Below are 24,390 nucleotides of genomic sequence, written 5' to 3'. Positions count from 1 at the left end.
CGTTTTGCCCCTCCGCCCAGCCCACCCAAGTGCAGTATCGATCGATCACTGTCACTTACAAAACACTAAACACATAACTACAGCGATCGCAGAGTCAGGCCTGATCCCTGCGATCGCTAACAGTTTTTTTGGTAACGTTTTATATTTAAATCCGGAAGGCAGTGCTTGGTTTTCGGGGTCCAGTACGTGGCTAGGCTCCCAAAAAGTCCCCCACGTGTGGTATCCCCGTACTCGGGAGAAGCAGCAGAATTTATTTTGGGGTGTAATTTGACTTATGCCCATAGCATGTGTGAGCAATATATCATTTAGTGAAAACTTTGTGCAAAAAAAAAAATTGTAATATTCCTGCAACTTGTGGCAAAATATAAAATATTTCATGGACTCAACATGCCTCTCAGTAAATAGCTTGGGGTGTCTACTTTCCAAAACGGGGTCATTTGGGGGGGGGGGGTTTGTGTTATTTTGGCATTTTATGGCCTTCGAAACTGTGAAAGGTAGTGAGGAGTGAAATCAAAAATTTGCACCCTTAGAAACCCTGAAGGCAGTGATTGGTTTTCGGGGTGCCGTACACGGCTAGACTCCCAAAAAGTCCCACATATGTGGTATCCCTGTACTCAGGAGAAGCAGCAGAAAATCTTTTGGGGTGCAATTCCACATATAACTATGGCATGTGTGAGCAATATATCATTTAGTGACAACTTTTAGTAAACTTTTTTTTTTTTGTGTCATTATTCAATCACTTGGGACAAAAAAAAAATATTCAATGGGCTCAACATGCCCCTCAGCAATTTCCTTGGGGTGTCTACTTTCCAAAATTGGGTCATTTGGGGGGGTTTTGTGTTATTTTGGCATTTTATGGCCTCGAACAACTGTGATAGGTAGTGAGGAGTGAAATCAAAAATTTGCACCCTTAGAAATCCTGAAGGCAGTGATTGGTTTTCGGGGTGCCGTACGCAGCTAGACTCCCAAAAAGTCCCACATATGTGGTATCCCCATACTCAGGAGAAGCAGCAGAATATATTTTGGGGTGCAATTCCACATATAACTATGGCATGTGTGAGCAATATATGATTTAGTGATAACTTTTTGTAAACTTTTTTTTTGTGTCATTATTCAATCACTTGGGACAAAAAAAAAAATATTCAATGGGCTCAAAATGCCTCTCAGAAATTTCCTTGGGGTGTCTACTTTCCAAAATGGGGTCATTTTGGGGGGGGGGGGGGGGTTGTACTGCCCTGCCATTTTAGCACCTCAAGAAATGAGATAGGCAGTCATAAATTAAAAGCTGTGTAAATTCCAGAAAATGTACTCTAGTTTGTAGACACTATAACTTTTGCGCAAACCAAAAAATATACGCTTATTGACATTTTTTTTTACTAAAGACATGTGGCTGAATACATTTTGCCCTAAATGTATGACTAAAATTGAGTTAACAAAAAGTAGAAAATATCCTTTTTTCTCAAAATTTTCGGTCTTTTTCCATTTATATCGCAAAAAATAAAAATTGCAGAGGCAATCAAATACCACCAAAAGAAAGCTCTATTTGTGGGAAGAAAAGGACGCAAATTTCGTTTGGGTACAACATTGCATGACCGCGCAATTACCAGTTAAAGCAGTGCAGTGCGAAATTGTAAAAAGACCTCTGGTCCTTAGGCTGTTATTTGGTCCGGGGCTGAAGTGGTTAAATAGGAAATTTCAGCTTGGGGGTACCAAGATGGCCGCTGTCTGGCTACAGCAGGCTACTGGGCATGCTCCAAGCGTTCCGCTGTAGCCCAGCCCCCCCCTGGGGGAAGCAGGAAGAGCACTGTGATGGCTGCTGCTCATCCCAGGGAGCCAGCCATGAGGAGGAAAATAGCAGCATATTGGCCTGGCTGATTAGAAACAGGTATCTTGTGCTAAAGGCTCCCCCGCCGGGGGAATTCTGTGATAGGCAGAATGCTGCCTGGATCTCTCTGCCCCAAAAAGATCCACAGAAAAACAAACTCCTATACTTATCTGGTGCATTTAGCAACCCAATTAATGAGACTCCATACTTTGTCCCCCAGACCACTAGGGACAAAGGGGATGTGAAATAATTACATACAGCAATGTAATCTGTAAGATTACATTATACTGTATGTATACTGTGTGTTTCACCTTTTGAATTTGGTGCCGTTCTCCGTCCCCGTGCGTCGCAACGCTCACAGGGAATGGAGATCGGCTCCATGATGAATCGAGCGGAGGACGAGCCGCTCATAAAGCGGGGGGACATCGCTGGATCCAAGGGAAAAGGTAAGTAACCTCCTCCTGCATTCAGCGAAGAGGTCCCGAGTCTGGCTCGGGGGTTACCGCTTTTGGTATAAAACTTCCACTCCGAGACAGACTTGGGAACACCGCCAGGGGGGTTAATTCTGAAATAGTGTCCATATTTCATAGTTTTTACACAGCTCTGTATTGCCTCTAAAACTCAAGCTACGTCACTTGAAATTGCACTTTTTTACAGGACTGTCTCCTTCCCCTGTTGTTTGCATCTAAAAGGGCTTCACTAAATTCTCCCATTACCATTGAAGAATTAGGAGGAATAAAGAAAAAAAGGAGATCAGAAAATATTATCTATAAGAGTACCCCTTCTTCTTATATGAAATCATTTTTATTAAACCCAGATGGCATAAGAATCATCTCTTTATATAAAAATGATTAGCTCTCCTTAGATTGAATGTTCCATCTACTTATTATTTAGAAGTGTTAAATGCTGGATTCTTCTTTTTATTTTTATCTTTTGTTCTTCTTTTTCATTTTTATTGTAACCTTCATTTTATTTGATGTATTATTTTCATTTTTTCAATATATATTTATAAATATAAATTTTCTTATCTCTCATAATCTTGTTCACGGTTTATTATTTTTCATCCTTTTTTTTTTCCCACATTCTTTTTTCCAATTAACTTATCAGGAAGATGTGCGAAACATCTTTAGTGTTACCTTGTATTGTCATGGTCCACTTTTTTTTTTTTTTCAGCCAATACATTACATCTAGCCCATTCTTTGCTAATTGTTAGTTCTATCAGCCTATTACAATTCCCTTCCAGTTCTTTCCTTTATAAGACAGGCAGGTTTGTCCACCAATTAGGTCTGATGAAGCAGCAGTAGCTTCTAAATGCATTACCTCTCCAATAACGTCAGCACACAAAGAACTTTGTTCCTGTGACATCATGTCTGACCCAACGCCATCTTGCGGTCCACGCTAGTTACAGTGTGATTGGCTATGAACATCTGACTTCTAAGTACATCTTGGCTGCTGCAGCTTTGGACACTTGTTGTGTCATCAGGACGGTCTTGAGAGACTGTGGGGGTTATTTACTAAAATGGGAGAGTGCAAAATCTGGTGCAGCTCTGCACAGAAACCAGTCAGCTTCCACGTTTTATTGCCCAAGCTTAATTGAACAAACTGACGTTAGAAGCTGATTGGCTAAAATACACAGCTGCACCAGATTCTGTCCTGCATCCCAAGATGTAATTGAGAAAAAAAAATACAATTTACTGGCTGAGTTCAAACTTCTGCAAATTAGATGCGGATTTCACCGCAGCTTTTGGTCTGTTTCAGGTCCATATTCAGCTCAAAATTCAGACCTGAAAATGTGAATGGAGATGCACCGGACTCCTGCTGTGAGCCGCTGCATGTTCCAGTGATATCAAATAAGGGACAGGGGATGGACATGGACCTTTTGGTCAGTATTGCACACAAATAAACAATTTGTAAACATTCAAAAAGATGGCAAAAAAGTTTAAAAAGACACTCCTGGGATACCAGCCATGACACTTCAACCATGCAAGACACTAAACAGGTTAGTAAAGATGACACGTGAAAAGGGGGTCTAGAGGGGTCCTGGGAAACCTACAGGCCACTTGCAGCTACATGCTATGTGCCTACCTTTAGGAAATCCAGGCCCACTGTATACCCTGCGTCTCCGGTATTGGTAAAATCTATGCCGAACCTGCAATCATGTACATCTTATCCTGACAGTGTAAAAACGTAATGGATGACACCTACAAATGGGTCTGAAGGGCTCCTGGGAAATGCACAGGGCACTTGCAACTATGCTAGGCCCTACCTTGAGGGCATCCAGGCCCACTTATGCCCTGTCATTATTAAGTGAAAGGACGGAGTCCGTGGTGGACTAGCACACAAATACATTATATCCAAGTTCTGTGGTATTCACCAATTCAAAGCCACTGCTGTCTGCATGAACCCAACAAAGGGTAGCAACATAAGGGCCCAAAACCGAAATGGAGGGGATTCACTAATGTCACAAGATGTATGACACAGGGATGAATGATGCAAATAGTGATGGGGCAATTCAAGTGTTGTCACTGGGTATCAAAATGCACCTCCAGGCTATTCACATAGATTTGTGACACAATCTGTGATCACTGCTAGTGTCACCCCAGTCTGCAGGAAGCCCTCACTAAGATGCACAGGGCACCAACAATATTCCTCTTCAGTGAGGAGGTAGGACTCACATGTAGTTGTTCACCATCTTCCATGGTGGGGGGGGAGCCTTCCTCCTGCATCCACTTGTCGCTGTTACCCGCTGATATTGGTGCTGCCAGTCACTCAGGTTCCCCTGTTGCAAGCTTAGTGCACATCCATCTCCGGCCAGCTGCTCTCTTCTGGTTTTACGCGATTTTCACTTCCTGTTTGTCGTGATAGGATATTGGCAGATGGTAGATCGACTGGGCATGGTTGGATAAACGAGAGTGCGTGGGGCGCTACATGAATGCGTTTCACCCACCTAGCACATGGGTTTCATCAGCGTGGGGTGACACCAAATTCCCTGTCTCTTGAGCTTAGAAATGACCCCCTCAGGGGATATCCTGTGACATCACTTCCTGCCCATTTTGATTAGTCTAACCCCTCATTGGGGTTCTGGTTGCTGTCTTGGCTAGATAATGGTGCATACTGCCATCTTGTGACCAATTTTAAGATCAATTTGGCACACCCTCTTCACTATTTATCTTCTTGTTGTAGTAATCCATACTCCCCTCAAAAGTGTTCCTCTCCAGGGGTCAAGCAAATATAGCTGCTCTGTATACACAATCTGTGCCAGATGTATATATTCAAGCTGTATGTGCATTTAATGGTAGATATTTGATGTGTAACTCACTGTGCCAAAGTGATCACAAATTCTACCACAAGATGGCAGTATACACACTATTACTAAGCCAGATGTACATATTCAAGCTGTATGTTTGTTTAATGGTAGATGTTTGATGTGCAAGTCATTGTGCCAAAGTGATCTTAAAATTGGCCACGAGATGCCAGTATTCACCATTATCAAGCCAAGACCCCTGAGGGGGGTCATTTCTAAGCCTTTATAAGAGGCAGGGACTTTGGTGTCACCCCACCCTGATGAAACCCACATGCTAGGTGGGTGAAACACAATGGTGTAGCGCCTCACTCACTCCTCTTTATCCAACAATGCACAGGCGATCTACCATCTGATTGCCAATATCCAATCACAGCAAACAGGAAGTGAAAATCACAGAAACCAGAATTGAGCAGAAAAAAAACAGAAGTGAGCGGCTGGCTGGAAATGGACGTGCACAAACCATGCAACAGGGGAACCCGGGTGACTGGCTGCACCATCAGCAAGAGTGGATGCAGGAGGAAGGCTACACTACAGAAGACAGTGGACAACTACATGCAAGTCCTACCACCTCTCTGAAGAGGAATATGGTCAGTGCTCTGTGCATCTTAGTGAAGGCCTCTCTGCAGACTGGGGTGACACTGGCAGCGATGTGATCACCCATTGTGTCATGAATCTATGTGAATAGCCTGGAAGTGCACTGATACCCAGTGACAACACTTGAATTGCCCCATCACCATTTGCATCATTCATCCCTATGCCATACATCTTGACATTGAATCCCCCCCCCCCCATTTCGGTTTTGAGCCCTTTTGTTGCTGCTCTTTGTTAGGTTTGTGCAGACAGCAGTGGTTTGCACTTAACAGTGATGGCATAAGTGGGCCTGGATGCCCTCAAGGTAGGCACCTAGCATTCAGTTGCAAGTGCCAAGTGGGTTTCCCAGGAGCCCTTCAGACCCATTTGTAGGTGTCATCCATTAAGTTTTTACATTGTCAGAATAAGATGTCAATGATTGCAGTAAACATTTTACTAATACTGGAGACACAGGGTATTCAGGAACCTGGACGTCCTAAAGGTAGGCACATACCATGCAGCTGCAAGTGCCCCAATAGGTCTCCCAGGACCCCTCTAGACCCACTTTTCACGTGTCATCTTTACTAACCTGTTTCGTGTATTGTATGGTTGGAAGTGTCATAGCTGGTATCCCGTGAGTGTTTTGAGAAGGACAATATTGTAGTTATAAACTTTTTTGACATCTTTTGTGAATGTTTACAAATTTGTTTATTTGTGCGCACATTTTCAATAAATCTCATCTTAGGAGTACTCCGCTGTGTGTTCTCACCTCTCTTCTTGAGGGTACGGACCCTCAAGTAGTAATTTATCTTCATAGATTTCTTGAGGGATATGTCAATAAATATTTCTGTCCCAAGTGGAGGCGCTTCTCCAACCCAGTATTGCAGGAGGCCCCCATGCAGCAGATCATTCTCATCACAACATGAGAAACACAGAGTCAGGCATGGATCAATTCTCTGAATAGACAATAAAAGCTCCCCTTCTGGAGTGGATGGAAAGGTGAAAAAATAATCTTGTACAGGTTAACGGTCAGAGAAAATATGATGAAGGCAGATTGGATTGCAAAAGTCCCTCCCCTTGGGACAGAAATATTTATGAACAATCTCCCTTATTAAAATCTATGAAGAGAAATACATTTCACTTTTTCAGACTGCTTGAACATTGTATGAGTTTTGACTTGACTTAATGAGGACTTTTCTAGTGGGCAGATTATACAAGTGAAAGCCAAACACCTGAAAGACAGCATATGTAATGTACTTTGTATGTCAAGGGTTGTGAGCTTGTTGCTAGGCTGTATGAGGTGGGCTCACCAAATCAAAGCTTGCCTGGGTGCTTAGAATCTAATGAACAGCTGTTTAAAGTTTGCATTGTTTAGGATAACGTGATCAAGCTCTTATTGGATTTTGTGTGGTATAAATTGTTAACCACTTACCATCCAGGCCAATTCTGACATTCTCTCCTACATGTAAAATTCATTTTTTTTGCTAGACAATTACATAGAGCCCCCAAACCTTCTATTTTTATAGCAAAGACCCTAGAGAATACAGTGCCAGTCGTTGCAAGTTTTTATCGCGCACGGTATTTGTGCAGTCATTTTTCAAACACTTTAATTGGAAAATAAACCCAGTTTCATGCTTTAAAAAAAAAAAAACACACATTAAAGTTAGCCCAATTTTTTGCATAATATGAAAGATGAAGTTATGCCAAGTAAATAGATACCCAACATGTCATGCTACAAAATTGCACACACTCGTGGAATGACGCCAAACTTCGGTACTTAAAAATCTCCATAGACGACGCTTTAAAAAAAAGTTTACTGGTTGCACGTTTTGAGTTACAGAGGAGGTCTAGGGCTAGAATTCTTGCTCTCGCTCCAACGTTCGCGGAGATACCTCACGTATGGTTTCAACACTGTTCTCATATGTGGGTGGGACTTGCGTATGCATTTGCTTCTACGTACGGGGACAGCGACACTTTACAATTTATTTATTTTTTTATTGTCAATTTAACTTTTTTTTTTGTCTGACACCTTAAAAAAAATTGATCACTTTTATTCCTATTACAAGGTAAGGAATGTAAACATCCCTTGTAATAGGACTATGGCATGATCGGGTCCTCTTTGCAGTGAGCTATGGGGTCAAGCAGGGGGTGGCGAGCAAAGCGGCCTACCACAATACTCACACATAAATGGCTGCAGCACTGATCCCAGCTGCAGCTGGCACCTGTAGCCTCTAAGACCAAGAACTGAGGCATTATTAGCACTGCTAGCTCAACTCTCAGTCCTCTGCCTGATGAGAGCTCTTTCAGACAGAGCTGATCACAGTAAAAAGGGCCAATCACAGTGGCCCTTTACCAAATGATCAGCTGTGTCCAAACACAGCTGATCACTAAGTAAACACTTGCTGATTATCGGCAGTATTTCCCTCATGCGCTCTCCCAGCGTGAGCAAAACAGAGTCGGTAATTGGCAAGTGTCAGGGACATGTACACAGATAATCAGGGCACTGATTATCTGTGCAGGAAAAAAATGACTGGCAAAATTTTGTAAGAGAAAATGTTTATTTTCAGATTTTTTTTTTTTTCCTTCATTTGTTTAGCAAAAAAAAAAAAAAACCAATGACCATTAAATACCACCCAAAAGAAAACTATTTGTGTGGGGAAAAAATAAAAAAAATAAACAAACATTTTCATATGTATACAGTGTTGCAAGATTGCGCATTTGTCATTCAAAGTGTGTGGAGGGGCCTGGTCAGGAAGAGGGTGAAAGTGACGTCGTTAATGGCAGCACAGACAGCAAAAAAAAAAAATAAAAAAAAAAAAAAAAAAAACCCTGACAAAGCATTCTAATCCCTCTGAACTCCATCCAAAACTAAAATGAAAGTTTTGCATTTAGTTATATTTCAGAAAGGCGAAGAAGAATGTTTTTGCTTGCAACCAAGGCAGTCTATTAATCAAAGGATTCCGGAAAGCTAGTGTTGTATCCCAGTAAGAGAAGATGCAAATTCCTCCCCTTGACACAAAGAAGACGGAGAAAGGTTCCTGAGAACTAGTGTAAAGACCAGACCAGTGAGTGGAATCCAAGGTATATGGAACAAACTGACCCGAGTATACAGTGCAAGGGAAGCTCCAGTCCAGGTTCCTTCTTACATCAAGAAATATGGGAACGCTCTCCACCTTCTCTGGGTAGCCAGGGATGTGGGCTTGTTGACAAAGAAAATTGTGGGAAAATTGACAAAATATTACAAACTCCAACCAGCTCAAAAAAACATGGCCTACTCACAATACAGAATGACTAATACTAATGAGCAGCCTGTCAGCGGAGATATGTCTGTACCCTCAGAACAAGGTAGCAGCTTGTAACCCACTATGTCCTACCTTTTCTACCTGTGGTCCATCTCCCTGTAACAGCGGTGTACAGTAGTACTTATCCAATCCAAGATCCTCCACAGAGCACACTGGCTCAGTAAAACAGATGGTTCCGTTGTACTGGAAGTCAATATGGTGGCTGCTAGCCAACTCCACTACACCCGTAAAATCAATGGCTTGCACCGCAGCACCCTCTATGCTCCCAGCACTCATCTCCCTGCCTTTGGCAGCCAAGAACCTTCCAGACTGTACCTAAGCTCCACCACTGCGATTTGGAACACAAGAAATGTAAAAACTTCAGTGAAAGGAAGGGCGAGCGCACAAGGACATTTGGGACCAGGAAACAAGGGGACCTTCTTGTCTTAAAAAATAATAATACCATCCCAACTATGTATATCTTCAGTTTTTTTGCATACTATACATATCTTCAGTGTCCAACCAACTGAAGCCAGTAACAGCCTAACTCGTTAAAAGTATGACGATACCCAGTGTCCCTGGGATCTTCTATAAAGTAAACCATGCCCCTTACAAGTCTCCCATGTAGGGCCGTCATGCTGCTGGGAGTTTGTCCTCCAAGGTGATATCAGATACACAACAGTATTACACTGATCGTGTGAATGCAATTAAACAAATGCCTCAAAAAGGGTGTTTGGAAGCAAATTTTACAATAAAAGCTATTTTGAAGTATTCACACTGAAAGCGCGAGCCGTTAGCAGTAGAGCGCTGCTAGTTTTAGAAGCGCTTTTGGGCCGCTAACCGGGTGCTTTTAACCCCCCCCAAAAAAGGGGTTAAACTCCCGTGTTGCAGCATTTCCGAATCGCTTTTCAGATGCTTTGGAAGCGCTGCCCATTCATTGCATTGGGCAGGGTCATTTTGGGAGCACTGTATACAGCGCTCCCAAACTGCCCCAAAGATGCTGCTTGCAGGACTTTTCCAAACATCCCGCAAGTGCACAACCCTGGTGTGAAAGCACCCAAACCACACAAAACAAACCACACTTTTGGACATTTTATTTACAAAACCAATTGGCTGAACAAAGCTGAACCAAAAAAAAAAAGAAATATGAAAAAAAAAAAATATGAAAAGAAAAACTATTCTGCAGCAAGATGGAAATATAGAGAAATTGCTGTGTGGAACTTAGCACCCATTATATATAAAAAAAAAAAAAAAAAAAAAAAAAAAAAAAAAAAAAAAAAAAAAAATAAAAACACAAAAATAATATTATCGAAAGAAAAAAAAATAAAAATACTATGGGAGGGAAAAAAGGTCCCAAGAGAGCCATGGTATAAAGGGCCAAGCAAACAAAACACACAATAAATGGATGGACCTACCTGTGTATTTAGTGGGAAAAAGAAAAACCAACCCCCAAACCCCTTCTCCACCCGAGATATTGGTCAGGACACCACTGCATGGCAGGGTCTACTTCCTTAAAAATGTTACCAAGGTTTCTGCAATTCTTCTGTTGGAATGGTGATGTACTAAATGAACCATGAATACTAACAACAGCAAGATGGGGGGAGAATGTCAATGGGTTTCATTGTAACGAAGCCTTTACCTACCTGCAAAAGTTAAAAATGAAAATAAAAATCTTCTAAATATTGATACAACAGTCCTTGAATGCATCACACATTTGGCAGGACTGAGTGGGAAGGGGTAAGGTCAGGTGTATAAAGATCTGACCATTTACCATAATTCAAAAGATTTCTAGTGCAGATGATCACAATTACCAACAAAGCAAGCTATAAAAAGACTGGTCCTGAAACCCTGGATCACACTGAACATGAGGTACTGACAAACTGCTCCCTCAACTTCAGTTTCTTACTCAAGATAAAAAGGGAAAATTGACAAAGAACATTACAAACTGAAACCAGATTAAAAAAAATAAAATGATACAATCCAACTACAGGCTCACTTTCGAGAGGGGGGAGGTGGAGGGGGGGGAGGGGGTGGGTACTGATAACTAGTTGCTTGATTCATGTAGTTCAGTAAAGAGCCCCCGGGCGGGGCGAACTGCTGGGACATCAGCGGCTGTGGTGCTTGACTGTATGCTGCTGCACCATAGCTTGCCGGTGCCCCTGCCGTAAAAGCGCCCTGCCCGTAGCCATACTGGGTAGGTGGAAAGTTTGTATTCTGCCCTCCATAGCCATAGCCCTGTCGACCTTGGTCCCTTCCAGACCCATTGCTAGAAAGCCCAACATCTCTGTTGTTCCGCATATCACGTCTGCCCATTTCTTTGCCACGCATTCTTCTCTCGCATTCTTCTTGGTACATCATGTTTGGGTTGTTATTAGTGGGGATAGTGCGGTACCGAGAGCGGCCACCTAATGGGAAGAGGAAAAAAAAAAAGTAAAATAAAAAAAGGCACACACACACACTTTTTTTTATTTTTATATAAGATTTACTGTTGTAAGCTGGAATATACAAAGAAATTCACCGTAAAAAACAGTGTCTACCAAATTACAACAAAACATTAGCAGCTCAATTCTCTATGGTGAAAAGCAAGTCGTAAAACAGAATTCCAGCCTCATCTTGGCGTATAATTTGGAAATGGTGCTTGGTGGAAAATTTTGTTGGTCTCCCATTTCCCTCTAACGGGGTGCCTCTGAATTTACACTGAAGGAACTTGCGCACTGTGTCTCTAATTCCCAATCTCCCACAAGACCCACTGACTCTCAAGACGTTCCTCTGGGTTAAAGGGAGTGTCATTCACAGCTACTGCATCTTCTGTGGTGATCACAAAATCCATACAGGCACTTTCACATGGGTGCAGAAAGTAAAACCCACCCTTTATCCTGTTCATACTAAATCTCTGCATTCAGGAATTTCTGTACGCTCTCATTATTATCCATTGTAGGCTGTTTTGCTAGGTGTTCAGGGAGCAGAAAAACGTGCCCCCAAATGCATTTCTGAATGTTACGAATACTACACCTCGTAAGGTACATTTTCGTACATGGAGTCGGGCGAATCCTTCCCTTCTTGCAGCTGGGTCTGGACCAGTGTTTAACTTACAGCAGCCAATTACCTCTCACTCCTTGGATTTCCCCCATACAGTCCCCTGTGCCCACAGTGGGATCTGAATCTGGTTCACTGGCATGCGAGACATTACACACTCTGATCCACAAGCGGATGTTTCTTTTAACCATCAGCTCTGCAAGGCAAGTGTCTAAACTGGTGGTCTTGGCCTGAAAGAAAACTCTTATTTTGCCCAGGATCCAAGGTACTGTTTAACCACTTATTGCCCACCCACCGTCAAATGACAGAGGGACGGTGCGGCTCTTGCTCTGGGAGGACGTCCGCTCCCCAGAACATCCGCTATTGTGCGCCCCGTGGTGATTGTGTTGCTAGAACATGGCGTGGCCGCAGCTCTTTAACCATTTGATCAGCGGTGTCCAATTACAGCCGATCACATGTAAATACGGAAGTGCCATGAATCAGCAAGCCTACTGCCAGAGTGTGTGGCAAGGAGTACCGATTATCACCAGCAGGCAATCAGGGCACGGATCATCAGTGCTTTAAAAACAGGTAAGCCCAAGCAGTGCATATCAGTGATGCCACAACCTTCTGCATTTTCTTTTTTTGAAAAAAAAAACAAAAAAAAAAATTAATCCCAGCAGTGATTAAAATACCACCAAAAGAAAACTCTAGTTGTGTGAAGAAAAAAAAATAAAAAATCATTTGGGTACAGTGTTGCATGACTGCACAATTGTCATTCAAAGTGTGACAGCGTGAATGCTAAGAAATGGCCTGGGCAGGAAGGGGATGAACGTGCCCTGTACTGAGGTGGTCAAGTTCAGCATAAAAAAAAATATATATATAAAAAATATATATAATAAAATATAAATATATATAAAAAATATAAAAAAAAAAAAAAAAACAAACACACACACACACACACACACACACACAGTATCTCACAAGAGTGAGTAAACCCCTCACTCACATTTTTGTAAATCTTATCTTTTCATGTGACAACACTGAAGTGCCGCTTTGCTACAATGTAAAGTAGTGAGAGTACAGCTTGTATAACAGTGTAAACTTGCTGTCCCCTCAAAATAACTAACTCCACATACAGCCATTAATGTCCAAACAGCTGGCAACAAAAGTGAGTACATCTCTAAGTTGCACTCCTCCACCTTCCGTTTGAGGATGTCCCACAGATGCTCAATAGGGTTTAGGGCTGGACACATGCTTGGCCAGTCCATCACCTTTACCCTCAGCTTCTTTTGCAAGGCTTGGAGGTGTGTTTGGGTTCGTTATGTTGGAAAACTGCCCTGCGGCCCAGTCTCAGAAGGGAAGGGGGGTGATGCTCTGCTTTAGTATGCCGCAGTACATGTTGGCATTCGTGGTTCTCTCAATGAACTGTAGCTCCCCAGTTCCGGCAGCACTCATGCAGCCCCAGACCATGGACAATCCCACCACAATGCTTGACTGTAGGAAAAAGACACACTTGTCTTTGTATTCCTCCCCTGGTTGCCACCATACTCACACGCTTGACACCATCTGAATCAAATAAGTTAATCTTGGTTTCATCAGACCACAGGACATGGTTCCAGTAATTCATGTCCATAGGTCTGGTTGTCTTCAGCAAACTGTTTGCGGGTTTTCTTGTGCATCATCTTCAGAAGAGGCTTCCTTTTGGGACGACAGCCATACAGACCAATTTGATGCAGTGTGCGGCGTATGGTCTGAACACTCACAAGCTGACCCCCCCCCACCCCTTCAACCTCTGCACCAATGCTGGCAACACTCATACGTCTATTTCCCAAAAACAACCTATGGATAGGACGCTGAGCACATGCATTCAACTGCTTTGGTTGACCATGTCACAGCCTGTTCAGAGTGAAACCTGTCCCGTTAAACTGCTGTATGATCTTGGCCACCGTGCAGCAGCTCAGTTTCAGGGTCTTGGCAATCTTCTTATAGCCTAGGTCATCTTTATGTAGAGCAACAATTCTTTTTTTCAGACCCTCAGAGTTCTTTGCCATGAGGTGCAATGTTGAACTTCCAGCGACCAGTATGAGAGCGATAACAAAATTTAAGACACCTGCTCCCCAGTCACACCTAAAACCTTGTAACATTAATGAGTCACATGACACCGAGGAGGGCAAATGGCTAATTGGGCCCAATTTGAACATTTTTACTTAGGGGTGTACTCACTTTTGTTGCCAGCGGTTTAGACATTAATGGCTGTATGCCGAGTTATTTTGAGGGGGCAGCAAATTCACACCGTTATACATTCTGTATACTCACTACAGCCACGGCTCCTTCAGAGAAACCGATTCCTTTAGTATTCCAGATGGATCCCCATAAGGGTGGACCAGCCTTTCATCTTTAGGCGCAAATTTATGATTAGGTTCCAACCTTTCCCGTAAAGGCATATGCCACAAGATCTGCGAATACTTCTTGATCTTTTTAACATATAGCATCCTTTCCAAACTTGCATGGCTACCACCTAGTTTGTTATACCAGGCTGATTTTCAGCCCCCAGCCTATGCCAGCTTCATTCGTTGGGTCCTTCATGTGGATTCATGAGCTGCAGGAAAGATCAAGTTTTTTTTCTAGGGTAGGTTAGCCCTTGTTTCTATGCTGCCCACCCATTTGCTGCACTACTTTTGGACAGGTTGACAGTCAAAGAATTTCCTATATAGTAAATAGGATTTATTTTTTCCTTGGCAGCTACTCTGAGGGTTTATGCTCTTATCACCACTTTGCTACAAAAAAAACTGAGGTATGTTGGGAGTGGGTGGGGGTGATCCTGGTGGTGGCTAACTATTTTTGGAATAGGATTTTATGGAGTGCACAAAACTGAGGTATCTTCATTTTAGGTGGTGTAACTATAGAAACTGAACACTGAAATCTAAAGAGATTTTACAGTATAGGCAATTACATGTTATACTTACCTGATGTGTGAAATGGTTTTTCACAAAGCAGCCCCGATCCTCCTGGACAGTCCCCCCGCCAATGGAAACACAGGGCTGGCCCAGGGGCGAACATGCAGGGGTGCCCCCATAGCAAGCAGTTCCTCGGTGGCAGGAGCCAGGAGAGCTGGTGAGGGACCTGACAAATGGAGGATCGGGGCTGCTCTGTGCAATACCATTGCACAGAGCAGGTAAATAGGACAGGTTTATTATTTTTAAATGGAAAAAAAATAAAAATTTACGTTTACTATCACTTTAAGCTGAAGAATAATAATAATATGGTTGCATAAGTGTGCACATCCTAAAACTACTTTGTTGAAGAACCTTTGATTTTATTACAGCAGTCTTTTTGGATACGAGTCTATAAGTATGCCACATCTTGACTTGGAAATATTTGCCCACTTTTCTTTGCAAAAACACTCCAAATCTATCAGATTGCAAGGGCATCTCCCATGCACAGCCCTCTTTAGATCACTCCACAGATTTTCAATTGGATTAAGGTCTGGGCAATTCCAAAAAAAAAAAAATTTAATCTTCTTCTGGAGAAGCCATTCCTTTGTTGATTTGGATGTATGCTTTGGGTTGTTGTCATGCTGAAAGATCAAGTTCCTCCTTACGTTCAGCTTTCTAGCAGAAGCCTCAAGGTTTTGAGCCAATAATGATTAGTGTTTGGAACTGTTCATAAATTCCCTCTACCTTGACTAAGCTAAAGAAAAACAGCCTCAAAGCAGAATGCAGCCACCACCATGCTTCACTGTGGGTATGGTGTTCTTTTGGTGATGTGCAGTGTTTTTGTGACAAACATATCTTTTGGAATTATGGCCAAAAAGTTCAACCTTGGTTTCATCAGACCAGAACACATTTTCCCACATGTTTTGGGAGACAGATGTGCTTTTGCTAAATGTAGCCAGGCTTGGATGTTTTTCTTTATAAGAAAAGGATCCCGTCTTGCCACTCTACCCCATAGCCCAGACCATCTGCCCCCACTGCCACATATCAGTGCCACATGTCATCAGTGCCACATAGTGCCACATATTAGTGCCATCTGTCATCAGTGTCACGGGTCATCAATGCCAGGTATCAGTGCCATCAGTGTCACGTATTAGTGCCATCTGTCATCAGTGCCATGTCGGTGTCACGTGTCATTGTCCTGGTGCTCCAGGGCCTTCAAAAGTGTAATAGGTAGTCAACAAGTTAGATGTGTAATTTATGCTCCTAGAACACGTGACGGTGCTCCCTGCATGTTGGGCCTCTCTATGTGGTCAGGCTGTGGAAAAGTCCCACACATGTGGTATCGTAATACTCAGGAGGTGTAGCAGAATTTATTTTGGGGCATTATTTGTGGTATACACATGCCACGTGAGAGAAATAACCTATTACAATGACAATTTTGTGGAAAAAAAATGTAAATAAAAAAAAATATCTTCATTTTGCAAAGAATTGTGGGAAAAAAATGACAACATCAAAAAGCTCCCCATGCCTCTTACTAAATACCATGAAAGGTCATTTGGGGGGTATTTTTTACTTTCCTGACTTCACGAGAAATGAGATAGACCACCAGTACATCAGATGTGATCAATTTTGTGCGATTCGCACCACAGCTTGTGGACTCTCTAACTTTCACACAGACCAAATAATATCCACTCATTTGGGTTATTTTTACCAAAGATATGTAGCAGTATAAATTGTGGCCAAAATTTATGAAGAAAAATAATTTGAAAATTTTTATCACAGAAACAAAGAAAAATGCGTTTTTTTCTTCAAAATTTTCGGTCTTTTTTCATTTATAGCGTAAAAAAACAAAAAACAACAACACCACACAGAGGTGATCAAACACCACCAAAAGAAAGCTCTATTTGTGGGGGGGAAAAAAAAAAAGAAAAATTTCATTTGGGTACAGTGTTGCATGACTGAGTAATTGTCATTGAAAGCGTGAGAGCACTGAAAGCTGAAAATTGGTCTGGGCAGGAGGGGTGTTTAAGTGCCCAGTAGGCAAGTGGTTAATGTTGCTGTAGGCCTCTTGACAGCCTTCCTGACCAGCTTTCATCATGTCTTTTCCATCAATTTTGGAGGGATGTCCAGTTCTTGGCAATGTCACTTTTGATGGTCTTCACGTTACTGAAATTTTTTTGGACCCTTTTCCTGACCGATACCTTTTAACGAGATCCCTCTGATGCTTTGGAAGCTGTCTGAGGACCATGGCTTTTGCTATAGGATGCGACTAAAAAAAAAATTGTCAGGAAAGACCTACTAGAACAGCTGAACCTTATTTGGGGTTAGTCAGAGGCACGTTAAATGATTGCTTAATTCTGAAAACAGCTACATCCCCATTCTTAAAGGTGCACACTTATGCAACCACATTATTTTTACCCCCAAAATATTTCAGTTTGTTCTTCAATTGAGTTGTGCAGTTTTATAGGTCACATTAAAAAGGTGGAAAAAGAAATGATTTATCTTTGTCTCATTTTTTACATCACAGAAACCGGACATTTTATATCCACTGTATGTGAAAAAAACATGCATATCATCAACTCTCCATGTTGATATAAAAACAAAAAAAAAACACAAACAAAAGACACATCCTTAATGGCAGCACCTCTCACCTGTACGTGTTACGCTCTCGGATGAGCTTCTTCAGCAGGCTCTCTGAAGAAGCTCATCAGAGAGCACAATGCGTACAGGTTTAAGGTGCCGCCATTCAGGAGGTTTGTTATTTCATTTTTATATCAACATGGAGAGTTGATTATATGCATGTTTTTCACATACCTAAGCGAGTATTTTTATCCCCATGTATATTTTAATAAATATTTGAAGCAGAGCGCACTTTTATTTCCCCTTGTCATTCTATGGCCACACGTGATTGATCAAGATCCTAGGAGGAGGTCAATGTGGTCCAGGGACGCCGAGGATCCCCCCCCCCCCCCCCCATGGCCATCTGAAAGACATACTATCAGGCGTTTGGGACTCTGTAGTGGGGTCAATATCTGGAGGCGAGTAGGCATTCCAGCTAGAGATGGTGGTCACTGAATATTATGAATTATTAATTCTATAAACTATCACCTAGAGTTGCACAACGCTGGAACTTTCACATTATTGGGACTTTAAGTTTTGATTGTGTTTCATATTGGTTGCGCTACACTAGTTTTGTTCATATTTAAACGGCAGCAAATAGGTATTACATTAAACCTAAAAAATAAACATTGAATGTCTATACCTGGTCATAGTATTACTTTAAGTTTGAGACAGATGTCAATATCCACACTTCTTTACCTACCTCCTCCACCTCCACGACCATGATCCACCAGTTGCATAAGCTTAGGATTTATAGTTTGATTAGCTTCCTGTAAAACTTTGACCAACTCACGAGCTTGCTTCAAGTTTCCAGGGGTGAAAAATGTGTAAGCTGTACCCTTATTTGTACTACGAGCTGTACGTCCAATTCGGTGCACGTAATCTTCTGAGCTATTTGGGTAATCATAGTTAATGACGAACTTGATATCTTCCACGTCTGTTTATTGATCGGAAAAATTGACGTGTTTGAAAAAAACAAAAAACACATTGGGAAAGAAAACAAACAAACAAAAAAAAAAATTCAAGTTAGACAGAGCCAAAAAGTGGATTAAAAAATAAAAAATGTTTTTAAAAAAATAAAAAAAAAGTAAAAAAAAAAAGTTACAAAGTTTCTACAATATGGCAGTAGATCTAAACTTAGTGGGTACATAACCTAGAATGGGATAGTACAGATTTCCCCTGCATACTACAGCTGCCTTTTAAACATTTTTACTTTACTAAAATCAAATTACTGTACTCTGAAAACAGAAAGATTACTTTTTCACACTCATGTACCGAATAAAAAAAAATAAAGAAAACATTTTAAAATCCGGTGAAAGTTTTTCTAAATGTTGATCCAGAATTCTGGATTAAGATATGGGGAGCGAGGGAGAGTCTTTCCAAATAAAAGTTCACCGGACATATTTTCATAGGTTGGGGCATATATGCATAAAATATATATAATATATTTTTGAAATGCATGCTTAACCCATAACCATACAGTGGAATACCAAATGTTATATAACAGAAAAAAAAAAAAAAAAAAAACAGTTACAAAAGTTCACAAAAAAAAAAGAAAAAAAAAGAAAATAAACCAAATTTGAGCTACTTCATGGGATTCATCCTCGGGTGAGCTTATGTCCGGACCGATGCACACTCCCCTCAGCGAGGTGGGGAACCAGCTGTTGCCAATCCCATCCTTTTAGCGGTCTTACCGCCTTCATCCATGGACACAGGACCACCGTGGTGGGGAGCATGCATCAATGGTCCAGGCGCAGCAAGAGGTCCCATCACGTGCACTCGCTTGGCTAGACGATTCTGTGGAAGAGCCACTAGCTTCAACTTCTGAGAGCCTGTCAATGAGCAAAGAGAGACCCCATCCTCCAACACTTAACATCTGCTGTGAACAGTTAACTAAACTGTGAAGTGAAAACCCCAGTTTCATATGTCTTATTGTGGGAATGAACAAAATTATTACTTTGCATTAAGGAGGTCTGTTTCTTATTACAGAAGATCACTTAGCTGCAGGTAACGGGTTTCAGTGTATATAGTTTATGTGGGGAGGAAAAGTGGCCAGGGAAAAAATAAATAAATAAATAAATAAATAAATAAATAAAAAAAAAGTACAACATTTTGGGATATGAAAAAGAGGGCAAACTAGGCTTACAAAGTAGCTAGGGTGCAATAATTTGGGTTTAACCAGGTTAGGGCTGGGGATGTCAAATTGGACGTGACAAGAATCTAAAGACTTTATATGTTCATTGCTGTCCCAAATAAATAGGAAGTAAAACATACCTTGCATTTTAGCTCCCTCTATTTTTATCAAGAAGCTTTATTGGAAATAAAGTTAAGTCACAGTGGTCTGAGGACATACAGCAGAAGGGGCTATTCCTCTGCTTCAATAGCCAATAGACTTCCCAAAGTCTTCCATGGCTTGGGACTTCCCCACAGCTGCTCAGGGCATAGCATAGTGGGAAGCACCAGTTGATCTCCCTTCTAGAAAGGTGGTCCGTCTATACAATAAGACATGATATTCAAACCAGTAGCCATAAAGGTGAGGGGCTGTAGACCAATCTCGGTCCTCAGGATGGAAAGCACACATTTTGCACCCCAACGTAGAAAGGGAAAGTTTAGGGGGTTGGAGATGCAGACCGAAAAACTGCCTCTTCAGTACAAGACCTTTGCGAGGGAAGAGTGTGAGAAGCCAGTGCCCCTTAGGTGGGCAGCTTCCAGCGTTCAATCCCCTCTATTTTCGTCAGGCCCCTGGCCCTGTACTGAGAGAGATCTGCAGCTTCTGTCAAAAACAAACAACAACAAAAAAAAAGGTAAGATTTATTATTGCAAACTACTTTAAAAAAAAAAAAAAAAAAAAGGTATATAGTAAATAACCTAAATTGAGCACAGAAAACCTCAATAACGTAACAGCAACTTACCTGTCGCCTAATGCAAACTGACTGCAGGAAATGGTAATGCACAGCAGATAGCAATGCATTTTATAAATAAATCACAACAGCAATTGAGCGGTCAGCTGAAAATAGTTAATTACTCTTTTAAAAGGCCTCTAGTTCTCCACACACTGCAGGTATTAACTTTACATGTGGAAAGTCACTGCTACACACTGTTCAATACTAGTGAACCACCTTTCCATTGGGGAGAAGGAGACCAGGAAGTGTTCTATATTAGAATTGATATCTTTTGTCACTTTGACAATGGCAAACTTGAGCAAGCTCTCCAATGCCGAGAACATCTAATTAATAATAGCATCTTTTTACAACCTCCAACACTACAAGAATAAAGAAAACAAAACGAAGACTAGAATGGCTACAAGTAACAAGAAACAGACTGAGGGATTTTTTTTTTTTTTTTTTTACATTGCAAAAAGGCTTTGGTTGTAACTAGATTTTTTTTTTGAAGAAAAGCAGCATGTTAATATACATAATAAATTACTAATAACTTTACAAGATCAGAACAATGAAACCCAGTAAATGTATTAAAAAATGCAAATGAACGCAACAAAGTGCTCTGTATAAATGCAAAATATTTAAAAAATAATATTATAATGTTAAAAAACTAAATAATTTAACGGTGGTGGGGGACACCACACATGTAAGCAGCGTTCAACACCCTAGATTTGAAAACACCACCACTATCACAGAAACACATCCACTTCAATTGAACTTAGAATTTTTTTTATATATAAATACGCTGAACCTGAAAGTTACAAACCTAGACCTCGAGAAGCAACATCTGTGGCAATTAGAATTGGGGCTTTTCCACTGCGAAATTCTGGGAGGAAGGGAAAAAATAAAAATAAATACATTAAAAAAAAAAAAAATTAAAAAAAAAAAAAATTGCAGGGGCAGAGCAGTTGAAAAAGTGATACCCTTTCACAGAAAGCTATGTGGAATGGGTGTACGCAATATGGTTCAATCTAGAAACTATTAAAACATTTTTCAACCTGGCCACACCTAAACTCAAATTTATAATACTGTAACATAGAAAAGACTCTGTTAAACTTTACATTTAAGGCTTCATTTTTGCAACTTTGGACATCAAAGTCGCATGACAAGTCGCAGCTGATTCTTTTCAATGGCACCCATTCAAAAATCGGTGCCACTTTGAAAAAGTTGTGTGCACTATGGTGCGACTGGTCCAGGGAGCATAAAGTCAAATCAAAGTTGCACTGGAAGCCATGTGACTTTGGAGTCATTCTAGCATGAACATTGAAAATAGATTTTTGTGCAAGTATTATAATCATTCCTTTGCAACAATTCTATTGCAAAAAAATAAATAAAACAAGCTAATTACATGTAAATATAGACTTAAACTGAAAACTCACCATTCAAGACCCAGTCACGCTCCTGTTGACTCTTATCACCATGAATACACATAGCAGGCCACCTACAGATATGAAGCAAAACATAGGAAATTTAAACTAGAACTTACAAAACTGAAACAACGATTGCCTTACAAAAGGCAGCTTTTTCAGGAATAAAACCAAGGCCTCATTCACAGAGGTGCAGAGTCCCATACAGTGAGAATAATGCATTTGCTTACACATGTGGAGCCGCATATACACAGTCTATGTATAAAGACACACTGGCTGTATGGACACAGCCACACAGAGTTTGATGGGCATGCTGGGATGAGTCTCTGACCCCAAACATACACTGTCTGCATTCGAGGTAATGTTCCTGCCCACCTATCAAACTTGGATGTACAGCTAGCTGTGTCCGTACAGCTTCCGAGTCTTCATTCACTAACATAGGTTGCTGCCTGCATGCCACTCCAGAAAAAACATAAATTCACACGGTTTTGCGCCTGTGCGAAAATACCTAAAAAGAACTAATTTTCTACTTTCCAAAACAGGTACCTAGCAGCAAAAGAAGCCATGATTTTACATTACAACTTTAAAAGCACAAATTCACCTTTTAAATTAAACTAAATGCACATCTTTTAGCAGGGGGATAAAAATAATAATAATTAGGGTAAAGGCAAGCAATTACTGAATGACAGGAAGAACTAATGGACTGCAAGAGCATTTACCAGCATCCTTGCAGTTAACTGAAAACTACAAGCCATCAGCCGCAATGTCTGACGGTACTTAAAAGGCATTTATTCACAGGGTGGGGGCCATTAAAATCTTACCCGTCGCGTCTCATTCTGCGAGTTAGGTCGTCACACCGGCGTTTGGTTTCAACAAAAATAATAGTCTTATTTTCCTTCTCTGCCATTATTTCTTCCATAAGTTGGATAAGCCTGTAAGAAATAGGACATACATTAAACCAGAAACGGACAAAAGCAAATTTCTAAATGGGAACCAGTCTTGGGAAATGCTTTGACTAATGATGCGCTACAGCATATGGCAATTAACATATCAAGAGGCCCAGTCAATTATTTCATGCAGAAGACAAACATTCTAAAACATCAGCGTCAAAAAGTTATCAAAACTACATCAACTAATTTGCAACATTATAAATGCAGAGTAAGTGACATACTTGTGATCTTTTTCACTTTCCTGGCATACATCAACAATCTGGAGGATATTATGATTTGCAGACAGCTCCAAGTTTCCCACATTGATCTGGACATAGTCCCTTAAGAAGTCCTCAGCCAGTTGACGCACCTCTTTGGGCCACGTTGCACTCCACATCAGAGTTTGCCTATCAGGCTGAAATTGGCCAAATGTTAAAAAACAAAACAAACGGACATTAATCCAAAGATGAAACCATTAGGGCCGGTTCACACAGGGGGCGACACGAGGCGACACGACTTGCCGTGCCGCGATCTGACAAGTCGCCCCCGTTCTGTACAATGGAACCGTTCTAAGAGGAGCGACTCGAGTCACTCCGTCTTAGAAAAAAGGTTCCTGTACTACTTTTGGGCGACCTCGGGGCGACTTGCATTGACTTCTATACAGAAGTCATTTGCAAGTCACCGCTGAGGTCGCGGCGAGGCAAGTCGTGTCGCCTCGCATCGCCCCCCAGTGTGAACCGGCCCTTAGTTAAAATGACTAATTCTTGACTGTGAGCTTCCGCTCTCAGGGTACAGCAAAATTGTACTTTTGTTTTTGGCACAAAAATGTTAATAATAGTTCATACCCTGATCTGGTCAACAATCTTGCGAATCTGTGGTTCAAAACCCATATCAAGCATTCTGTCTGCTTCATCAAGTACAAGATAGGTACAACGTCTCAGGTTAGTTTTCCCAGTCTCCAGAAAATCAATAAGTCGTCCTGGTGTGGCAATGCATATTTCAACACCTTTAAAAAAAAAAAAAAAAAAAGGGGGGGAGTGGGGTGAATACATAAAATATCACAACCCAATAACCCATGCAGACTTTAATTTTGTCTTAGATTTGTTGTCTTAGTCAATCAGGAGAGAGTCTCGGATGGCTGACACTCTCGTGGACATCACTGGAGAGAGATGGGGCTCAGGTAAGTACTACATGTATGGTGGGGCGGCTGCTGCACACAGAAGGCTTAATTTAACTAACTTCTGACTTTACAACTCCTTTAATAGTCATTACTATATGGGTTATGCTGCCACCTTCAGGTGAAGACACTGACCATAAGAAAGAACCACCTAGGCTAGGCTGAGCTGGGAGGGCTTATGCCTCAATTTTGTAGCAAGCAATAAAGGAATACAAGTCAGAGGAGAGGGATTTCTGCACACCCTGTGATGTAACCTGAAGTAAATTTTACAAAAGGATTTATATAAAAATCCCAATTTCTTAAAAAGGTATATCACAGCGCACAGGGGAGTTAATGGCCATTACTTAATGAGATGTCCCAAAACAAATCTTAACCACTTTCAGACTGAACCATTTTTGCTGGCTTAAGACCAGACCACTTTCATA

At 41.3% G+C, this 24,390-nt stretch overlaps 1 protein-coding gene across 2 annotated transcripts in view; it reads right to left on the bottom strand.

Annotated features, from left to right (window-relative positions):
- Positions 1-10,059: 10,059 nt before the first annotated feature.
- Positions 10,060-24,390, bottom strand: part of DDX17 (DEAD-box helicase 17) — a 30,830-nt gene continuing 16,499 nt past the window's right edge. The window contains exons 7-13 of one of the 2 annotated variants that reach the window (XM_077452302.1): positions 23,634-23,794; positions 23,031-23,203; positions 22,681-22,791; positions 21,872-21,933; positions 21,259-21,318; positions 18,257-18,490; positions 10,060-11,385 (exon numbers count right to left, since the gene is read on the bottom strand). In XM_077452302.1, the coding sequence (XP_077308428.1) occupies positions 10,973-11,385; positions 18,257-18,490; positions 21,259-21,318; positions 21,872-21,933; positions 22,681-22,791; positions 23,031-23,203; positions 23,634-23,794 (1,214 nt within the window). In that variant the 3' untranslated portion in view covers positions 10,060-10,972. Of the gene's footprint in view, positions 11,386-18,256; positions 20,327-21,258; positions 21,319-21,871; positions 21,934-22,680; positions 22,792-23,030; positions 23,204-23,633; positions 23,795-24,390 lie in introns of those variants that run through there. The other variant, XM_077452303.1, reaches the window with a different exon arrangement.

The sequence above is a fragment of the Lithobates pipiens genome, unplaced genomic scaffold, assembly GCF_037356315.1.
Source record: "Lithobates pipiens isolate NorthernLeopardFrog02 unplaced genomic scaffold, aLitPip1_a1.2 Scaffold_23, whole genome shotgun sequence".
Lineage (NCBI taxonomy): Eukaryota > Metazoa > Chordata > Amphibia > Anura > Ranidae > Lithobates > Lithobates pipiens.
This window is presented reverse-complemented; position numbering and strand designations above follow the sequence as displayed.